Source organism: Myotis daubentonii, chromosome 8 (assembly GCF_963259705.1).
Source record: "Myotis daubentonii chromosome 8, mMyoDau2.1, whole genome shotgun sequence".
Taxonomy (NCBI): domain Eukaryota; kingdom Metazoa; phylum Chordata; class Mammalia; order Chiroptera; family Vespertilionidae; genus Myotis; species Myotis daubentonii.
Window position 1 is genome coordinate 38,312,442 of NC_081847.1, and position 22,517 is coordinate 38,334,958.

A 22,517-nucleotide genomic window follows, 5' to 3' on the forward strand; every position below is an offset into this window, starting at 1 on the left:
GCTGGAATTCCCAAACTTGTGCACTGACTACATCAGACCCCAGAGGAAGTTTAGGCTCTTTGGAGCCCTGGCCCTGCTCTCAGCTGGTCTGTCCTTAAACTAGAGGTTGCAGGCAGGGCCATGGCACTGGGAGGAGGTATGTGACTTCTTAGGGCTGAGAGGAAGGAACAAGATAGAGGTGGGACCTTGAATGTGCCTCTGTATCCCTGTTCTCTCCTCACTCAGTTCAGTCTTGCCTGTGGGTGCACAGTTAGGCTGAGCTGCCTTGGGATTCTAGGTGCTACAACCTTGGCTCCCCTTTTCGCCTCTGGGCTTTGGCATCGTCCAAGGAGATGTCATCAGTCAGGCTGATGTAGGAGCTGAGGGCCTCCCGGAGTCCCTCGCTGATGAGAGATGCCTCCCCTGTGGCAGGTGCTTCAGAGAACAGGAGGGAGCTATGGAGAATGGAAAAGAGCGGGGTCAAGGAGCCGTCTCCCCTGCATTCGCCACATAGTTCACCGTTTTTAATTCACTCCTGCTGGAAAACATTCACAGTGGCTCTCTGTTTCCTGTCAGATCAAACCAGAGCTTGACTTCACTCAGGACTGGTACTCTCTGTTCTACCTTATCTTATCTGACCTTCCTCCCATTCTGGCTGCCTTCATGTCCAGGCTGCCCATTGTATGCCCACTTTATCCTCCCTGCCACTGCCCCCTACCCACCTGATGAACCTAGGCTGTCCTCTAAGTGCTCAATCAATGCTCACTGGTCCCCCAGTATCCCTGAAGTTGTCAGGTTCATTCTGGGTTGTGGGTTCCCAGGGGTAAAGCCTCACTCCCTCGTTCTGCCTTCATGGCCCAGGGTTCCCCTCACCTGTCCAGCGCTTTCCAATTGAGGGGTGCCCTCTGCACAGTCACAGGTAAAGGTATGTCCTTGCCAGGGACCGGGCCAGCCCTCCGCAAGGCACAGGGCTTCTTGAGGAGGCAGCAGATGTCATCCGCCAGCTCTGAGGAAGAGACCTAGACCCTTGACATGGGTGACTCCAGCCCTGCTTTCCTCCCCAACAACCCCTACCCTCACCCGACAGCTTTACACACTTGGCAGATTGGGGCATGGTCTAAAAAGGATTACAGCACAAGAGCCCCAAGCTGTTGGTCTCCTAGAGGCTGAGATGTAATCAAAAGTTATTCCGGGCTAGGTTCTGGGAGACTTAAATTTACTGTGGTTTGGGGTAAGTTGATGGACCTCTTTGAGCCCAGTTTCTGGCTAGGAAAGCACTTCGGGAAGAAAACTAAGGAATGCTCAGTATCTATCGAATGAGCAACCTCCCAGCAAACCCCTGATCAGTTTTCCCAGTTTTATTCTCCCCTCTACATCCTCCAGTGCCTATTATTGCACAGGCACCAGAAAATGCTAAGAATCAACTTGAATTCTACAATAGCAACAGATTTGGGCCTAGTTCCTGTAGAGACAACTATGCTTCCCACTGGGGCTTTGCCTCGGAACTACTGTGGATGAGTTACTGGCCTGCACTCACACGTGGGATAAAGATAGGACTGCCTTGCCTGGCTGGTGTGGCTCAGTGGTTGAGCGTTGACCTATGAACCAGGAGGTCACGGTTCGATTCCAGGTCATGGCACATGCCCAGGTTGTGGGCTTGATTCCCAGTGTGGGGCATGCAGGAAGCAGCCGATCAATGATTCTCATTATTGATGTTTCTATCACTCTCTCCCTTTCTCAAATCAATAAAAATATATTTAAAAAAAAAGATACAGCTGCCAGTCTGTGTTTCTTGGCACAAGGACTGGCATGAGGGTAGGGGAGGCCCTTCTTCCATCTGTCTGGATATTCTTTAGCAGGTAAAGTGTCTAAGGATTCTCTGACCCCTAAAACTCACATCCCAGTCTACTCTCATGGAGGCAAGCAAAGGCCATACCAGAGTAATGGTCCACTAGGGCCTGGAGTGAGGGGAAAGTGAAGCGCGGCGAGATGTACAGCCAGCCATTGTCAAGGCGTTGGATCCTGTAGTGTCTGATCCGGTCCCAGGATGCAGGGCGGCTGAGGCGGACTGACAAGGAGTAACAGCCTAAGGAAGAAAGAGTCCAAGGTGGGACTGAGGTCCTGCTGGGACCTGGCTCTGCCCAAGTTGGCAGGAAGAAGCGATGAGGTGGCCACAGTGGATAGCCCTGGGTCCAGGCAGAAGAAATAGGCAGAGAAGGACAAAGTCTTGTTCTCTTGGTCATAAATGACAATACATAATAGGTACAGCTCTTGTGAAATGAGATCATGGATACAGAGCCTGGCACAGTTTAAATGAACACTAAGTGTTGGCTGTTAGAAAGACTCAAGTGGGCAGAAGAGTTAGAATGTGAAAATGTGTCTGTAGATGTCAGCAAGGACATGGAGAAAGAGGAACCTCTTACCCTGCTGGTGAAAAGATGAATTAGTACAAGCCACTTTGGAAGCAGGTGACATTAACTAGTTGAGCTGAACATGCACCTACCTCACAATCCCAGCAATTCCATCCCAGCATGTTACCTTAGAAATTCACGAGCAATATTCACAGCATTGTTTGGAAAATCCCCAAATTGTGAACAGCCCATAGGCACTCAGTAGAATGGTGGATTATATAATGTAAGACTGTAGAGAAGTAAAAGTTAATAACCACTACACATTTAAGCACAGATAAACCTTAAAAATAATGAGCTGAAGCAGGTAGTCACAGAAGCATACCTTCAGCATGATTCTATTTATATAAAGGTCAAAGGCAGTCAAGACTATTACACAGAGATACATGTATGGCAAAGCTATGAAGAAAATAATGATTAACAGTGAAGCAAGCAAGGGGCTTCTAAGGGATTGTACAATTTCTTAAGCTGGTAAGTGGACACCTGGATGTTGGTTTTCTCATTAGGCTTTAACTTACATATGTACATTATATACATGCATGTGACAGAATTTTTCCTTTTTTTTGGTTTTTAAAATCAACTTTATTGATGTATAATTTACATATAATAAAATGCACATGTTTAAAGTGCACAGTCTGATAGGTCTCAACAGAAATTTTAATTTTAAAAACTAAGTAAAAAAAGCATATGGTTGAAAAATGAACACAGAAAAAAGACTATGTAAAATCATTATACCATGCAGATCTCCAGTAGTTTTTCATCAGATGAGGATGTATATGAGATAACTTGATAACTGTAAAGTGGGATTCGTTTCTTAAATCAACACTTCATCAACCAAATGGAAAGAAGGTGCTTAGTGAAATAATAATCTGTTATTACTATCATCTAATGATCTAACGCTATCTGTAGCTTTCATTTATTGAGCGTCTACTATATGCTTTATATGGATTTTCTCATGTTATTCTTATAACTACCCTATGAGGTAAGTACAATTATTCCCTCTTTACAGATGAGAAAACTGTGTCACAGACAACCTGGAAGAAGAGGCAGTAACCCTGTCACTTAATCTTTTCTGTGGAATGCTAATAAAAGGTGGGAATGAATACCAAACAATAGGTACTATCAGTTCTAGGAAGTTCTAGGAAGTGTTTATTTTGAGGAAGTATTAAATGCTCCAATTAAAAGGCAGAGATTTTCAAACTGGATTTTTAAAAAGCAAGATCCAACTGTATGATAAAAATACTTTGAATATTAAAACGCAGACTAAAAGTAAAAAAATGTATCTATCATCATGCAAACATTAGTCACAGGAAAGCTAGAGTGGTAATATTGACATCAGACAAAGTAGAATTCAAGATCAAGAAGATTACCAGAGATATGAGGGATATATCAAGAAGACATAAAAATCCTGAATTTGTATGCACCCAATTGCAGAGATTCAAAATATATAAAGCAAAACTGACAGAATGAACAGAAAAAAATAGACATTCATGATTATAATAGGAGATTTCAACATTCCTCTCTCAGTACTTAATTGGACAGAAAATCAATAGGGATATACTTGTAGAAGACTTGAACAATACAATAAACTAATTTGACTTAATTAACATAGAACACTGCACTTATCAACAATATACGTTTTCTTTCAAGTTCAGATGGAATATTGAGATAGACTCTAGACTGGGCCATAAAAACAAATTTTAAAAGATTGAAATAGCCCTAGCCGATTTGGCTCACTGGATAGAGCATCAGCCTGGGGACTGAAAGGTCCCAGGTTCGATTCCAGTCAAGGGCATGTACCTTGGTTGCAGGCACATCCCCAGTAGGGGGTGTGCAGGAGGCAGCTGGTCGATGCTTCTCATCAATGTTTCTAACTCTGTCCCTCTCCCTTCCTCTCTGTAAAAAATCAATAAAATATATATTTTAAAAAAAGATTGAAATAATTAAAGATATGTTTGCTGACCACAGCAGAATTAAATTATAATAAAAAGACATCTAGACAATCCCCAAATACTTGGAAATAACCCAGTTATCAAAGAAGAAATCACAACCATAATTAGAAAATATTTTAAATAAAAACAAAAACTTGTGAGCTCAGCTAAGTCAGTACTTAAGGATACATTTCTAGTTTAAATGTTTACATTGGAAGAAAGGTATAAATAAAATAAGCTTCCACCTTAAGAAGCGATAAAAATAAGTAGAAGGAAATAAAGCAAAAATAAAATGGAAAACAATAAAATTAAAAATCAAATGTTGATTCTTTGAAAAAGATTGATAAAATTGATAAACCTCAAAATAGACTGATCAAGAAAGAAACAAAAGGTTCTGGCTGGGTAGCTCAGGTTGTGAGAGCATCATCCCCATACACACGGTTGCAGGTTTGATTTCTTGTCAGGGCACATACCTAGGTTGTGGGTTCTATTCCCATAGGGGAGGCAACCGATCAATGTTTCTCTTTCACATCAGTGTTTCTCTCTCCTGAATCAATAAACATGTCCTCAGATGAGGATTTAAAAAATCATGAGAAAAGAATCAACCAGCTGGTGTAGCTCAGCAGTTGAGGTCATGGTTCACATGCCCAGGGTTGAAGGCTCCATCCCCAGTATGGGGGTGTGCAGGAGGCAGCCGATCAATGATTCTCTCTCATCATTGATGTTTCTCTCTCTCCCTCTCCCTTCCTCTTTGAAATCAATAAAAAATATATATTTTTAAAAGCATCAATAATTGCATAAATAAGAGGAACAACAAATCTCTCCCCCACTTCCTCTCTAAAATCAATTTCAAAAATTTTAAAAGCCCACAAAAACACAGATTACCAATATCAGGAATGAAGAGAGGACATCACTATAGATTCTACACACATTAGAAGGATAATAAGGGCATATGAGCAATTTCATGCCAGTAAATTCCACAACTTAGATGAAATGGAGAATTCCTTAAAAGACACCAATTATGAAACTGACAGAAGAAATAAAAATTTTGAATATTACTATATCTGTTACATAATTTGAATGAATAATTTTCAAACTTCCCACAAAGAAGACTAGATCCAGATGGTTTCACTAGTGAGTTCTGTCGAACATTTAAATAAATAATACCAGTTTTACACAAACTTTTTAAGATACTAAAGATGGACAGAACACTAAAATCTCTAAAAATCAAGTGAATAAAAATCTGATGAACAGAATGAACTGGTGAATATAATAGAATCATGGGCATAGAAAGGGAGTGGACTGACTATTCTCAGGGGGGAAAGGGGTGTAGAGGGTGTGGGAAGAGACTTGACAAAAATCGTACACCTATGGATGAGGACATTGGGGGGGATAAGGGCAGAGGGTAGGGTGAGAACTGGGTGTAGGGGAGCTATGGGGGGGGGGGAAAGAGGAACAACTGTAATAATCTGAACAATAAAGATTTAATTTTAAAAAATATACAAAAAAATGAATAAAATAAAAATAATAAAACTCTCAAAAGAAAATTAAAAATAAAAAAAAAGCCTAAGTGACCGTTAAGACTGGATGATTGGATGACTGGCTGGTAGCTATGACATGCACTGACCACCAGGGGGCAGACACTCAACCTCCTGCAGCCAGCCAACTTCCCAAGACAGCCCCAATCGCTGGCCAGGCTTAGGGACCCCATCTGTGCACAAATTCATGCACTGGGCCTCTAGTATCCTATCTAATAAAAGAGAAACATGGTAATTGGCGTACGACCGATACCCTTTTCATTGGCTAATCAGCGAGATATGCAAATTAACTGTCAGCCAAGATGGCGGCCGGCAGCCAGGCAGCTTGAAACTAACATGAGGCTTGGTTGCCTCAGTGACGGAGGAAACCAACGTTCCCCGCCTGCCGCTGCCTCTGAGCTGGCAGTTTAAGAAACATTGTAACAAATACGCCCAACTTCAGCCAGCAGATTCGCAACATTGTAAGCAAAGGCCAGAAACCTACTTTCAGCCGGAGGCCTAAGAGCTGGAGCCAAGCCTCAAGCTAAAGCTGGCCCAGAATTTAAAAAAAAAAAAAAGGAAAAAAGGAGCGTTTGGGAGTTCAGTCACCCCCAGCCTGAAAACAGCCCTCAGCCCCTCACCCAGACTGGCCAGGCACCCCAGTGGGGACCCCCACCCTGATCCAGGACACCCTTCAGGGCAAACCAGCCAGCCCCCACCCGTGCACCAGGCCTCTACCCTATATAGTAAAAGGGTAATATGCCTCCCAGCACTGGGATCAGCGGAGCCGTGAGGCCTCCCGGCACTGGAATCAGCGTGATAGGGGGCAGCACCCAAACCCCCTGATCGCCCTGCGGCTCTGTGTGTGACAGGGGGCGGGGCCACAACCTCCCTATCCACCCTGCTCTGTGCCTGATAGGGGGGAGCTCCCCCCGCCCCACGGGCCCTGCTCTGTGTGTGACGGGGTAGAGCCATAACCTCCCCATCAGCCCTGCCCTGAGTGTGAGAGTGGGGGCGCCCCAACCCCCTGATGGGCCCTGCTCTGTGCGTGACAGGGGGTTGCTCCACAACCTCCCCATCGACCCTGCCTTGAGTGTGACAGGGGGCGGTGCCCCAACTCCCCAATCAGCCCTGCTCTGAGCCTGACCAGGGGCTGCACCTAGGGATTGGGCCTGCCCTCTGCCACCCGGGAGCAGGCCTAAGCCAGCAGGTCGTTATCTCCCGAGGGGTCCCAGACTGCGAGAGGGCACAGGCCGGGCTGAGGGACCCCCCCTCCCCCCCCCCGAGTGCACAAATTTTTGTGCACCGGGCCTCTAGTTTTATAAATAAGAGCCTAAGGACCATTTGCCTGCAGGGGCTCTTCACTTACTCTGTAAACTGGGAAGAACCTCAGACTGAACTCTCAGGTTCCCACACTATGCCTGCTTATTTACACAGTAAACCACTGCAGGGAACCCCTGGTTTTGTCTTTCAACCAATGGACTGAAACCTGCCCTGTCCAATCAGAATTGCACAATTAGGCCTAGCTGGTTTGACTCAGTGGATAGAGTGTCAGCCGAACTGAAGGACCCTGGGTTTGATTCTGATCAAGGGCATCTACCTTGATTGCAGGCTCGATCCCTGGCCGTGGTCTGGGAGTGTGTGCAGAGGCAACCAATCTCTCACATTGTGTTTTTCTCTCTGTCTCTACCTCTCCCTTTCACTCTCTCTAAAAAATCAATGGGAAAATATCCTAGGGTGAGGATTAACAATAAATAAACACACAAACAAATAAAAAGAACTACACAATTATATCTTCCTTTGCATCTATACCAACCAATAAGAACTGTCCTATACTGATTATTCAACAATCAAAACACACAGTACTGACCAATCAGAACTGCATAATTCAGACCATTCGGAACTATATGAATTTGGAAAACTAATTTGCATAAAATTAGACCAATTGGGAACTTTCTCTATAAAAGGTGGCCTCCCTTTGTCTGGGTAGAGTGTACTTTCAGTTTCCACTGGAGCCTGCATTTCTCTGGTTTGCAAACTGTTTCAACTGAATAAAGTCTCTTCTTCCTGCACTTTTCTGGATATTTTTGATGAAATTGGGAATATAGCAAAAATGTTCTCACCATTTCATTCATCCTAGAGGTCCTAGTCAGTAATATAAGGCAAGAAAAAGAAATAAAAGACATATGGATTAGAAAATAAATTGTATTTATAGACATGGTGATCATATATATAGAAAATCATAAGGAATCTACAAAAAAGCTACTAGAACTAATAAGTGAATTTATCAAGGATACAGGATACAAAGAGAAGTGTGGAGTAGGATCCCTGCTTCCTTTTTCTTGTTCTCTACATGAATCTAAAAGCTCTTTCACCTCTGTATTTTTAAGAATAGTCTCTTCTGGAACTATGCTGTGACCCTGAAAAAACCCTGTATTTGGAAAAGGCTAAATATCTGAAAATAGGTTCCAGAGGCCAACCAACCCACATAAACTGAACGACCAAGTCCCTACATCCTCTGCATGTTTCTTCAGTAGCTCTACTCTGACCACTATCACCACAGTTACTAGAACCAGAAAGGTATAATAAGCGCTGTCAAACCCATGTGAGGCTTTCAACACCATTGTGGGGACAGGTCACCTACCAAGGTCATCTGTAAGTGGCCTATGTGCCTGTTACCCACTGTTCCTTTCCACTGCATGTTTCAGCCAGTCCCAAATGCATACTGCTCTCTCCCAGCCCCAGGACATCTCTTTGTAACACAGACTCCTGGGTTTAAATTGCACACACTGTACAGCACATTATTTGACCTCTCAGATCTGCTTCTTCATCTGTAAAGAGTGATGATAATTGCCCAGTCTGACCAGATCACCACGAGGATGCAGGTGATGAAGCAGGTAAAGCATTTAGCATGTCTGGCATGTAGCAAGCACCCAATAACCCGTATAGGCCTCTGGCCCTTTGCTTACACTGTTCCTTCTATATGTAACACTCTTCCACCTGCGTAACCCCATCCTTCCCTTTACAACTCAGCTCTGCTCAGACAACTCCTCCAGAAGGCCTCTGCCTAAGAGAAGCCCCAGCTCTAGGCCTGCCCAGGCACAAGTACTTTGTGGCACCAAGCGTCCTGCTCTGCCATCATCTGTCTCTCAACCCTACCCCTCACCGGCCCCAAAACACATAACCAACTGTGAGCCTCCCAAGGGGTGGTCTGACCATCTTCCCATTTCAGAAAACAGCAGCATTATTTACCCATTACTAAGCTACTAACCCTGGAGTCATCCTTGACTGCTGCCATTCTCTCAACCTCACATCCAGCCCGACAGAAAACCCTAATGGCTACACTGAGAACACATCCAGAATCTGACCACTTCTCACCCAGATGGAGCCTGCCGTGGCTTCCCATTTCTACCTGACCCCCTGCCAAATCCTCTCTTCATAGCAGTTGAAGGATCAGGTCATGTCACTCCCCTACTCAGAACCCTCCCTGTCACACTTAAATCCAAAGTCCTCACCCTGGGAAAGCTCCAGAAGGCTTAGCCAATGCCACACCCTGGCCTGCAGAGACCTCTGGGGTCAAGCACCATGTTCTCCCAGGTGTTCTGATGACAATGCCAGGAGTGAGGAGGGTGAGGGGTGGAGGGGGGTTCTCAGTGGTGAGAGGGTCAGATTAGGAGCTGTGTGTGGGAGGTAGACCTAACAGGATCCTCCTGAACTTCCTCTGCTGAAGTCTCTGAGAAGCTGATAGCCTTGAGGAGGATGCTGAACCTTGGACCCTCCACTGTCTGAGCCTGAGGGCAGGAACCATGAGTTAACAGCCCTGCCTCCCAGGAGATGCCAACTGACAGAATGGACAGAGGTGAGCCCCTCAGTAGCAGGAAGCATGTCTTGCTAATCAATCACCTTTACAGTGTCCAACACAGAACAGACACATAGTAGAACAGCAGGAAGACAAGGGGGTGATACTGTTGGGCCTGGCCCTGACTTCTGGAACAGTCCTGTGACCTCCACAAAGTCTTCAGTGCTCCTTCACAGACCAAAGTTTGGGCCTGACTTGGGCCCTGCCATGGCTCACCCCTGGCCTAGAACACAATCAGGTATGCCAGAGGGACTCTAGAGAAATGAAGGGTGGCTTTCTCCCTCCCCCTACAGACTGTGAGTAGGGTTCTTGGAAGCTCACAGGCCTTCCTCCTCTGTCCACACACAGGCTCAGAGCCCCTGCAGAATTGCCTTCCCAGAGGTACATCTATCTAGACCTTGAGCCAAAGAAAAGCTGGTCCTGATATTACTCACTCGGTCAACAGTTAACTACCATTGTATATGACAAGATGCAACATGTAAACATAAAACACACAGTTTCTTATTAAGTCTGGGTTCCCTAGATTTTAAGTGTGTTTTCAAACTTAAAAGAACATAAGAAGCATGGGGGAGGAGGGGTTGTGAAGGGAGTAGATTTCTGACCTCGGAGCCCAATAGTTCGATTCGGTAGGTCTGAGGTGGGGCTCAAGGGTCTGCACTGTCAAGAAGCTCCGACAGTTCCTGTCCACTCAAGCCTGAGAAGCACTGCTCTAGGACGTCACTCGGGCCCCAGAGCTGCGGTGTCAAACATTTTTTGACCACAAACCACAGTATGAAATTTTACACTATGAGCCAGGACACAAACAAAAGTTTGATGAAGCAATATTTTCCCCAACCCCAGTGATACACTCTTAAGTTTTCTGCTATATTTCATTTCACTCACTGGTCCAGATCCACTACATCAATAGATTACAGGGCCCTGGGTTTTGACCCTGGCTGCACATCATAATCACCTGGGGGCAAAGCAATAAAGAAGACATGTATCCATATGTTCATTGCAGCATTATTTACAATAGCCAAGATATTCACGCAACCTAAGTGCCCATGAATAGATGAGTGGATAAAGAAGAAGTGGTGCATATATACAATGAAATAAGACTCGGCCATAACAATTTGAAAAAGAATGAAATCTTGCCACTTGCAACAACATGGATAGACCTAGAGGATATTGTGCTGAGAGAAATAAGTCAGATAAAGACAAACACAATATGTGGAATCCAAAAAACAAGTAAACAAACAGCAGACCAGAAGGGGGAAAAATCACCTGGAGAGCTTTTACAGATCCCAGGGCCCAGGCCATACCCTTGACCAATTAAGTCAGAAACTCTGGGGGTGGGTGCAGGCATCAGCAGTTTATAAAGTTCCCCCAGATGATTTCAAAGTGCAACCAAGGTCCAGATCAGCGGTTTTTATTTTTTATTTTTATTTAAATATATTTTATTGATTTTTTATAGAAAGGAAGGGAGAGAGATAGAGAGTTAGAAACATCGATGAGAGAGAAACATTGATCAGCTGCCTCCTGCACGCCCCCCATGGGGGATGTGCCCGCAACCCAGGTACATGCCCTTGACCGGAATCAAACCTGGGACCCTTCAGTCCACAGGCCGACGCTCTATCCACTGAGCCAAACCGGTTTCGGCAGATCAGCGGTTTTTAAAGTGTGGTCCCCAGGCCCGCAGCAGCAGCCTCATCACCTGTTGGAGAGGCGAATTCTCAGGCCTTGCCCCAGACCGTCTGCATCAGCGCTGGGTGTGGGGGCCAGTTTTTTGTTCTAATAAGCCCACCAGGTGACTCTGAGGCCCACACAAGTTGAGACTCTCTGGTCAATAACAACAGAACTAAAATGATTTCTTGGCCTACAAGACTCATGGTTTCCAGTTTGACAAACTGTCCAAAAGGAAGCCCCAGATGAGGGATTACAAGATAATACAAGGGAAACCTTTGCCTGTCTTGCAGAATTGGCAAGTCTCTTCCTTTTCTGATACTGAGAGCTGCATTCTGATCTACCCCCGTGGTGTTGGCTGTGGGGAAGCTCCGAGTCCAATCTAACCTTAACCCCAGTAACCACGTGGATCCTTATCTGCTTTCTCCTGTCCGAGTATTTCTCAGATAGTTCCCTTGTATATGTGCCTTCTTAGGAAAGGGGTAGAGTGACCATAAGGGCTGGTCAGTATGCTCTTGGTGTTGAACCAGAGCAGAGAAGGAGGGGGAGGCGGTCAGGAGCTGAGCACAAAGCACTTCCTGTGGCTTTCAGTGCTCACTGGGGCCCTGTCTACAAGCCCCTGACCCAAGGCAACACCATCGATGTGGTTTCCTGTTTGCAGCTGCTGCACTCGGACCCAGCCCCCATCCCAGCAACCTACAGGCATGTGTGAGGGTGGAATACCCATGCTGCCTGGAAAATAGCCAGAGGGGCTGGGGAGAGGTCAAATCAGGGAGCTCCCCGAGAAAGGGGAGGAGAGGCAAGGATTCCCTGGAGGGGCTCCCCCAGGAGGGAGACTGAGTAAATAACAAAGAACCCTGACAGCCCATCATAGCTGTTTCAAATTAGGGCAAGGGCTGGAGGCTGGTCCTCACTTGTGAATATCTCCTCCCTACCCCACCACTGTGCTTGTAGTTCTACCATTATTGTCACTTGTGGGCCTTTCCTGGGTGTCTAAAGTGAGGTGAACTCTGGCTGGGTTTGAATCCCAGCTCTGCACTTCTTAGCTGTGTCTCCCCAGGCAAATCGTTTCTCTTCTCTAGGCCTTAGTTTCCTCTCTGTAAAATGGGTACAATGGAAGAACAACCCCCACAGGATTGTTTGAGGGCCCTGAAAGGGCCTGAACACAAACGCGGCTGCTGCCACTCCTTCAAGGTCCCTCTCTGCCTCTGCCGAAAGGGACTCAGGTCAGCAGCTCAGGGGGAGGAAGGGGCATCAGAGATAGGCTCCATCAACTTCATGTTTTGTTTGCAAAGGCCCTGTACCTGAGGTGGGAGAGGTCTCATATGAATGTGCAATGTGACATGTCCCTCTGCCTCCTTAGGCCTCTTTTCCCCTCTGAACAGCAGAGAAAGGAAGGTCATGAGATGGCTTCCAACGGGTTTTCTGGCTCTGACTGGCTGGTGCCCCAAAGCACGGAGACTTTGTTAACTTGTCAACATTTTGCTAAGAGATAGGATCATGTCTGGTGTCTTGGGGAGGGAGAAATCATTGCTGGTCAGGGAAGGCTATTTTGTTGGATTCCCTCCTGAGGGCCATTTACATCCTGTTAGAAATGCAGGTTAGTGCTCAACTGCTAATGGGCTCTCACTGCAGCAACATGGCAGCCAGTTAGCCAGACTGCCTGACTCCAGCCCTTGGCACTTCACCTCTGACCTCTGCCCCCAAGTCAAGCCCCAGGAGGGCTTACCCACCTCTCCTGGTCTGGCTCTCCCGAATGAGGAAGGCCCCTCCAGGGTTTCCAGGCAGCAACAGCAATTCCTCAGCTTTCTCCCGGCTCAGGCCCTCATACAGCCACCTGGGAAAGAAGCAGACGGGAGTCAGCCTGGGGGTGGCCCCCCAGCTTTGTCCTCCTGGTCCTGGCTCCAGGGCCTCTGAGGACACCCTCATGGGGTCAGCCCCAGCCTTTTCTGCCTGGAGATCTCATTCCCAAGAGCCCAGGGAGCTGGGAGCAAGTTGGGAGATCCTGGCCTCTCTTCTACCACTGCCCAGTCTCCTACCATCGCTATGCTACTCACCTTTCCAAGAATTGTTCGTTGTATTTTGTTTTAAAATTTTAGAAAGTATTTTATTTGGGCATTTTAAAGATTAACTTTGTAGCCCAAGGTATGCAGGCAAACCTTTTTTCATTATCACAGAAATATAACTCGCAACGAAGCTGTTTTGTGGACAGACAAGCTGGAATTCAAATGTTTAAGGTGCCTAAAATTTTGGAAAATATCATGCAGCCCACTGATCACCATATGTGCCTCTCAAAGCTCAGCCCTTCTACCACCCTGCTCCCTGACGCCTCTTTCCATGCTGGGATTTTGATTACTCTGAGCCCATATTTTTCTTCTTTTCCCTTAATCCCTCACCTATATATCTATATGGAAGTAACTGTAACGGGAAGTTCTGCAGGAATTTTCCGGTCCTAAGTCATCAGCCTCCTAAGTCATGCCCTGTGACCCCAGGCAAAGCCTACAGAAGCTGATTCGATGGAAATGCTGTCTCTGTGTCATTTTGTGAAATTCCACAGTCAAAGCCAGAGTCAGGGTTGAGATGATTCCAAGTAAATAGATTAGAGAAGCTGTCTCACTTGGTGCCAGCAGCAAACTTAGACTCGTTTTATAGTAAATGAAAGTCTTGTTGACTTACAAAATTTGTCATGTCTTATGAAAACTGAGGATGTAAAGGAAAGAGTGGCAAGGGAAGGGCACTTCTAGAGAGAGTCAGTGTCCCTTAGCTTAAACTTAGTGCCATGCTGTGGATGTAAAACCTCCAACCAGTAGGCCCAGACATCAGAACACACATGGCAAGGTGGGTTCACCTGGCTTGCCGACAACTCTGAGAGCTGATCCCATGAGGTGTCCACAAGTCCCAGGATCCCTGTGTTACTCTCATCAGAGCCAGACACACTGTGAGCCCCAGAACAGGAAGACCCTGCGGTGCTGCAGCCCTACTTTCTCTCAGAGCTGCGGAGTGGAGGTCACAGCTTGCACTTGCACAGGGACACGTTCCTGACCAGGTGTTGTTCAGGCAGGTCCCACCGAAAGGCACTGCACTTCCTCTCTCTCCAGGCCCGGGATTGGCTCTGGAGTCAGTTCCTTTTGTCACTGGCTTTTGGCAGAGAGCTGGCAGTGCTCTGTAGAGACCCTGTGTCCCAGGTCTGGCCCTCCCTCAGAAGCCCTTGTTTTCTTGCCTCAGGACATTTATTCAGGCTGCTCCATCTCCTGCAAGTCCCCTTTAGCATTCTCTACTAGTACCACCACATTGCCTGCAAACCACCACCTCTGGGCTCCCAAGTCCTGCAGGCCTGTCTGCTCCTGAGGGCAGAGTCTGGGCCTGATTCTCCCCTGTCCCCAGCTTTGTTCAGCACAGGACTGGACATCAAGGACTACACTTGTGGGAAGTGAAAGCAGGAAGGTCCCTTAAAGCAGGGCCTGGAGTGGAAACTCACCCATGGGAGATTTTGGCCACATGGATGCTAGGAACGCTGTACGCTCTGCCGGAGCCCTCTGACAGCACCGTGCACCAGTCTCCGTCTCTGCAGAGAGAAAGGGGGGAGACCCTCTCAGAAGGCCCTTGGAACTGCTCATTTGAGATTTATGAGGCCCTACCAGGCTGGATCCCACCTGAGTTTCCCAGGTTTCCTTGCACCAACTAACCCAGGTACCCCTGGGCAGTAAATGGCATGATGCAGGACCCCTGTATGGCCTGCCCACCCACTGCTTCTCCCTGTAGGTGTGTCATGCTGCCTGAAATCCCAACATCAGGGCCACATGGGAGCTTGGCACCAAAGGCCATGCTCTTTTCTCCTGGAGGGAGTGGCCCTTCCTCCCATGAGTGTATCTTCAGGTATCAGGGGGAGGGAGCAGATCACCCCACACAATGCCCTTGGAACGACTTACTCAGAGATGATGGTCAGTGGCTCCCCCAGTCTCAGTGACAGCTCTGCCTGCTCTCCCACCGGGAAACTGCCCAGGGCCACGGCTGTGGCCTTCCTCCTTTCTGGATGGAGGGACAGAGATGGTCAGCCTCTCGGCCAGCCCGGCCTCCAGCTGTGAGGTCTCGGAGTCTGAGATCCCACATCAACCCTCACACAGGCACCCTGGGCTCGTGGAGATCCCTGTGGTGACCCCAGATAGGAGCTCCTCTGAGCCTGGTGTTCTCGCTCTCTGAACTGTCAGCAGCACAGGACCTGACATCCCAGGTGCAAGGAAATTCCCGACGCCTGAATAAACAATGCAAGCAAGTCTTGTGGAGGGTGTCCTTCAATAAGCGTCAAACCAGGTTTCCGGGAAGGGTCCCTCCCCCTCCTGGAAGCCCTGGCCATGCACCTCTAGGAACTGCTAAGCTGCATATGTTGTCCCCTCGATTGCCCCCCTCCGCCTGGCTGACGCATCTGCATCCTTCACTCCCCGCATGAGATGTCCCTTCCTTAGGGAAGCCTTCCCTGACAAACCTCTTAGCAGACACTCTTGGTCAGAGTCTCTTAAATCACATTGTTGCCAAAATCTAACACAACTATAACTGATCATTGGCTAAACACCCATCTCTGGGACCCTGTCTCTGAAGGCAGGGACTGTGGTCTTGTCTACTACTGTGAACCCTGGTTGTGCGTGCACAAGGCGTGGCACAAAAGCCTTAGACTTTGGATGGATGTAAGGCTGATGCATAGATAACTCATGGAACGGGTTGCCCAAAAGCCATGTTTCTGCTGTGACCAGAACTAGGCCTACAGAGAGAGGCCTGTCCTTTTCCAGGAGCCCCTGGCAGAGGAGGGAACACAGCCCCCGAAGGCAGGACACCTGCATGGGGGCTGGGAGATTCACACACACAACCCCAGCCCCCCCCCAGCCCCAGCACCCTGGGCATGACTCAGAGCAGCCCCGGGGCTGCTGCTTATAGCTAGATTCAGAGGAAATGAGGTGGAGGTCTGTGTGGTTTCCAGGTCTCTTCCTGAGAGGCCTGCTGGGCCCCAGGCTCTCTGTGCAGATTGGGTGGCTACAGGGCATAGGGCTTTGGACTCAATGGCTGTAGTGGCTGGAGAGAGTGATATTAGGGAGATGAGGATACTGGGGGCAGGGGCTGAGGAGAGGGAAGGAAGCCCCAGACATTGTAAGGGAGTTTTCAGACTCAGACAGATCCTGCCCAAACACTAATATGCAGACATTTGATTCTGCAATCTCCTAGTTCTGTTTAAGTGTGTTTTCCATGTCCTTCCTCCTAAATGTGCCACTTGGTTTAGAGTAATCCTGTTACCTGTGATGGTTAATTTTATGTCTCAATATGGCTAGCCCACAATCCCCAGATATTTGGTCAAACACCAGTCTAGATGTTCCTGTAGAGGTATTTTTTAGATGAGATTAACATTTTAAATCAGTAGACGCTGAATAAGACAGATTATTCTCCATAATGGGCGTGGGTCTCTTCCAACCACTTGAAGATATTAAGAAACAGACTGAGGTCCTTTGAGGAAGAGGGAATTCTGCCTCCAGACTCAACTCTGGAATTCTGCAGCAGCAGCTCTTCCCTGGGTCAGCAGCCTGCCGCCTGCCCTACAAATCTGAGACTTGCCAGCCCCCACAATTGCATGAGCCAATTTCTTAAAATAAATTCTCTCTGTGTCTACACACACGCACGCACACACACACACCCCAATACCTTATTGGTTCTGTGGTTCTGTTTCTCTGCAGAACTCTGATGAATACATTATCAAAACCCCAAATCAGGATGTGTCTTGAGAAAGGATTTGTGGGCTATTTTGGGGAACAAGAAAAAAACTAGGGGCAGTAGCTTTGACATAAAAATATTAGAATTTATTTTGATTGTCTAATTGTCCTAAAAAGTAGCATTTTTTATTCAGGACTACCTTAGAAAATAACAGCTATAGGTTCAACATATTCATTGTATATAACAATTTTTTCCAATTGTCATAGCTTTAATTTTGCTTCAAGTATTTCACAGTATCTCTCAGGATAAGAGGAGAGGCTTTGGGGCATCACTGTCTAGTAGAATTTTATAGATAGATATGATGATGAAAATGTTCTATAATTTTGCTGTCCAATTAAGGTAGCCAGTAGCTACATTTGGCTTTGAGCACTTAAAATGCAGCTAGTGTGACTTGAGGAGCTGAATATTTAATTTTATTTCATTTAAATTAGTTTTAACTTAAATTTAAATAGCTTCACATAATTAGGGAATATTGTAATGGACAGTGCAGCTATGGAGAGCTACAGAAGTGGGATTGGTCTTAGAGTTGCCAGCTCAGCCTCCAAATACATTGGTTGAGGAGGAAGGAAGCCTTGGGAAATGCCTGCAGGACTATCCCCCAGCCTGGTTAGCAACTGTCACTCTCTTAGATTTTCTCCTTTACCTGGTTGTTAAATGTTGACTGCTAAAATGTAAGCTCTACAAGAGCAGGGTCTGCCTGGATGGCTTACAGGGAGGGCCTGGTATACAGCAGGCACTCAATGACGCTTGACGCTATTTGGAGCGGCTGGTCAGGAAGGCCCTGGGCAGCCTGTGGTGCCTGGGAAAGACCTGGCTGTCTGGGCCCCAAAGCTTACCTGGTTGCATGGGTACAGGGCCCTGGTCTTGGACAGAGGGACTTGAGCTTGGGCTTGGCAGGCTTTTCCCTCTGCTGGGCTGACTTCCCATTGCCTCTCAGAAGAACTCTCAGAAGCACATCGTGGAGAGAAATCTGAAAGAGATGCTGTGATGGGGACAGAACTGTGGCTCCAGGCCTGGTGCGGCACCCTCCCTCCCTGACTCTGTCCTACTAACCTCCTTGCTGAGGCCTACAAATCATCTCCCTCCCATCAGGACCAGGCTCCAGACTGCGAAGGGTCTCTTCACCGTGGACCCTGTTTTCTCCCGTGTTACTGTGCTTTAGCCATGCGCTGTTCTGTTTCTGGGCCTTCGTGTTTGTGGCCTACCGCCCATTGGCTGGAAGGTGCTATTTCCCCGTCAGGGCTGTCTTAATCGCCGCCTGTCCCAGGAAGCTTTCTCTGAACCCCACAGCCCTTGCTGTTCATTCAGATGATCCACCCAGAATCATTTCCTGACCTGGGATCATATTTTGGGTGACGGGACAATGATAGGTCAGAGTTCACTCTAGGCATACCAGAACCCATGGCTAGTGCTACAAGTGGACAAAGGGGTCCTAGCCAGTTTGGCTCATTGGATAGAGTGTCGGTCTGTGGACCAAAGGGTCCCAGGTTCGTTTCAGGTCAAGGGCATGTACCTTGGTTGCAGGCTTCTCCCTGGCCTGGGGCCCTGATCGGGGGTGAGTGCAGGAGGCAACCAATCGATGTGTTTCTCTCACATTGATATGTTTCTGTCTTTCCTTCTCCCTCTACTCTCTCTAAAAGATTAATGGAAACTATCCTCAAGTGAGGATTAACAACAACAACAACAACAAAAAAGTGGACAAGGGGAACCTGGTGTCACAGCAAGCTAAGGTGATGCTGGGCAAAGATGACTATGAGGCTGTGTGACACAGTGATGACTTGCAAGGCTTTGGAAGATTGGTGTGGAGCCCTTTCCTCTCTGCCTCCACTTCCTTATCTGAGAAATGGGGATAACAATACTTAACATTTCAGAGGTCACACATGTGAAAAGCCTGCTTCTACCTCACTATGCCTTGAATGTCACTCACCAGAGGCTGCTCCTAAGAGCCTTCCCTTTTCTCTCTTGGCTCCCGGTTGTGTTCCTTCCTGTTTTATTCATTTATTAAAGCTTTTGTTTATTTAATATGCCATTATTCTACAGCTCAATGAAGACAGGACCTCTCCTTATTTGCCTGTTTTCTCAGCATTTTGTGAGGCCCTTGGCCCACAGAAGGTGGTCAATACATATGAACTAAATGGATGAATGTAATTATTAGTTCTTTGGACAGTGTCTTAAAAAAAAAACTGACAGGAGGGGGGAGAGGGGAGAGGGAGAGAGGGAGAGAGGGAGAGAGGGAGAGAGGGAGAGAGGGAGAGAGGGAGAGAGAGAGAGAGAGAGAGAGAGAGAGAGAGAGAAACTTGTTGTTCCACCCATTTATGCATTCATTGGTTGGTGCTTGTATGTTCCCTGATGGGGGATGGAGCCTGCAACCTTGGCTTATTGGGATGAGGCTCTAACCAAATGAGCTAGCTGACCAGGGCTGGACAGTTGTCTTATCCTTAAAATAATTTAAATTCCCAGGTTTCCAGGGTAATGCTGATTTTGCTAAACACTATTTTAAAGTGTTTCAGGGAGGTGGTTTCATTCCTTTCTGTACAGAGATGCATAATTACACTAGTTTGTGATATAGCAGACTCTGTCCTTACCCTTGAATCCTAACACCATGCCCGGGTGAGGACAGGTGTCTGTCACTATCATGGATTGACTTTTAGGGCCTCACAGGCCAGTCCTGTCTGGAGTAAAAATCCTGCCTTATGTGCAAGGGAATTGCCTTCAGTTCTGCCGTCTTGTGTCATCGACAGGGGCTAACAGTGCCTGTTTCTGCTGCCTCCCACTGGGCTTTCAGGATTCATGGGACAGGAGCTCCCTTTTAAAAAAAAAATTTATATTTTAATTGATTTCAGAGAGGAAGAAAGAGGGAGAGAAAGAAACAGCAATGATGAGAATCATTGATTGGCAGGCTTTTCCCTCTGCTGGGCTGCACGTCCCCCACTGGGGATCGAGCCCACAACCCGGGCATGTGCCCTGGACTAGAATCAAACCTGGAACCCCTCAGTCTGCAGGCCGATGCTCTATCCACTGAGCTAAACCAGGCAGGGCGGACAGGAGCTCTTTAATACAAAACAGGCCTAATTAGCAAGTGGCTCCTGCTGACTTTGGGATCCTGAAGCCTCGGCAGCCTAGCTGCTAGGCCCTAGATGGTGCTGCTGCCTCCTCAGGTCTCCGACTCCTTCACTGCTAAGGCTCCCCTTCAGGTCAGGTTTTCAACATGCCTGCTGCTCCCCAGCCTTTCCCCTTGAGTACGAGGTGCGGGCTCTATGCTCGACTGTGCAGAAAATCCCAGGGGAGATCTTTCCTAGGTAGCATGAGTGATTAATTCAGGCCAACCAGGCTGGAGCTGTGTGACTTCAGAAAGAGCATGCATCCTTTCCATCTCATCTGTGAATTAGGGATAACTCTGAGTCCACAGGGCTGTGGGGGGAGTCGAGGACCCTGGCACAGAATGGGTGCTCAGTAAAGGTTAGTTTCCTTTCCCCTCCTTCAGCAAGAAACGTCACCACAATCACCAACTGCACTAAACCCAGAAACTTCTTCCCGCTGCAGGTGGAGCTGGGGGATGGGCCGAAGGAAGTAGAAGTGCACTCAGACTGGAAGCCCCCAGCACCCTCTGCTAGCTCCCTTCACCTGGTGGGGCCAGGAAGCCTCCTGGGGGGCAAAATGAAGACCATGGGGTTGGCCAACACTTTTAAAACAGAGGACCTAATAATTAATTTATAAGCATTTGAATAACTTACTGTGTGTTAGGCACCTCCTAGGGGACCTGGGCCAGTGGGTGGAAGGAGGTAGTAAAAAGCAGCTGTGATCAGCACAGTGCCCACAATGGTTTTTATATCATCTCACTTGGTCCTTTGAGAGGTCTGCATTTGAATCCCACTCAGATACAAGGACCAGGACCCACAGAGCCCGACCTCATGCTCACTGCCACACAGCTGGTCAGTGCAGAGCTAGGTCTGCCATTCCTGCCTTTGTGCTTTTGTGCTTCAGAGGATAATTTCTCAGTGGTGGGGTACGAGTGGTGAGTTTGGATTGAGCTCAGCTTTCTCCAGTTGAGCTGAGAAATATCACCTTTTTGCGAGGAGCTGACGATATTAGAGTTGAAAGTGTCTTCAGAGATTATAATACCGACTTCTCTCATTCACTGAAGTTGGTAACTGAGATGGGACCAGACTAGGCATGCAGACAAGCTGGAGGGCACAATGTACTACTCCAGAGGACAAAGGTGTAGGAAGGGGGGCCTCGGTTCCTTCAGAACCCTTAGAAATCATCCCTTATCCTCCGTAGAAACCTCCTTCTCCTTGGCCTTTCCCCCCACTATAAAGCCCACTCCCAGTTGCTAAGGGGCCCATCCTTCCCCACAGGCCCAAGGCCATCGGAAAACAAAAGAAGCATACTTACTGTTTTCCTGTCACCAGAGGCTTGGAATGGGGGCTCGGCCAAGACACATGCTTTGGCTGGAGAGGTCAGGGCTTTGGGGGGCCCTTCGGGAAGCCTGTCAACATCCTTAGTCCTAGGACATCCAGAACCCTCTTGGCCTGGAGAATCTTCAGGGAGAGGCCCTCGATATGGCTTTGGGTGGCTTGGTTTCTGCCTGTGGTTACCTGGGACGGACAGGAGCCTGGACTGGGTGAGCCTCCCAAGCGCAGGTGGGCCAGAGAAGGCCCAGAGCGCTCTGAGCCTGCGACAGCGTCCTCGGGGCTCCTGGCTCACATCTGCAGACTCTGTGGTTCTCACAACCACCCATTTCCTCTGACGGCATCACAGACCATCAAGGAGCCACCTTCCCCAAGTTCCTGTTTCCTGGGCAGAAGCGGCTGCCTTGTCATGATCCTGGAGGGAGAGGTTGTTTTCTGTCTTTACAACTTGGTCTTGCCCAAGGAAAACAAAACTGAGGCAAATGAGCAGGAGTTTCCAGGTTTATCTGATTATAATAGTCACCTGAGGGGCTTGTTAGTGTCAGAACCCTGGGATCCTCCCACATCTGAATGCAAGTCACCAGAGGAGCAGCCTAGGACTTTGAGTTTTAAGCAGGTGAAGAGATCCCTTTGACTGGCAAGTCTGGGAAGCACTGCCTTGGAGTGATGTGTCCCAACCTTCAGTGTGTATAGCAATCACCCGGGGATCTTATTAAACAGCAGATTTGGGTAAGTGTGTCTGGGCTGGGTGGGGTTCAGATTATGTATTGCTAATTACTCCCAGGTGACACCCATGTTGCTGGTCTGGGGACACTTTGAGTAGCAAGACCTTTGGATAGCGCTTCTCCAAGTGTGGTCCCCAGACTAGCAGCTCAGCATTACCCAGGAATTGTTAGACATGCACATTCTTGGGCCCTATCTCAGATCTACTGAATAAGAAACTCCGTGGTGGGGCCAACAATCTCCCACAAGCCTTCCAGGTAACTCTTGATGCA

General features: G+C 47.6%; 1 protein-coding gene across 2 annotated transcripts; it reads right to left on the reverse strand.

Moving 5' to 3' along the window:
• Nucleotides 1–280: 280 nt before the first annotated feature.
• On the reverse strand, nucleotides 281–21,937 carry SLA2 (Src like adaptor 2). Of its 2 annotated transcripts, none has more exons than XM_059706051.1 (8): nucleotides 21,506–21,937; nucleotides 17,947–18,080; nucleotides 15,286–15,385; nucleotides 14,835–14,921; nucleotides 13,090–13,193; nucleotides 1,916–2,065; nucleotides 853–985; nucleotides 281–434 (listed from the first exon to the last, which is right to left on the reverse strand). In XM_059706051.1, exons 2-8 carry the CDS (start codon nucleotides 18,035–18,037, stop codon nucleotides 281–283), a joined length of 819 nt encoding a protein of 272 aa, XP_059562034.1. In that variant the 5' UTR covers nucleotides 18,038–18,080; nucleotides 21,506–21,937. The 2 variants fall into 2 exon arrangements, with proteins under 2 accessions (XP_059562034.1, XP_059562035.1); XM_059706052.1 differs by having other exon boundaries at nucleotides 17,947–18,092.
• Between the last annotated feature and the right edge of the window lie 580 nt (nucleotides 21,938–22,517).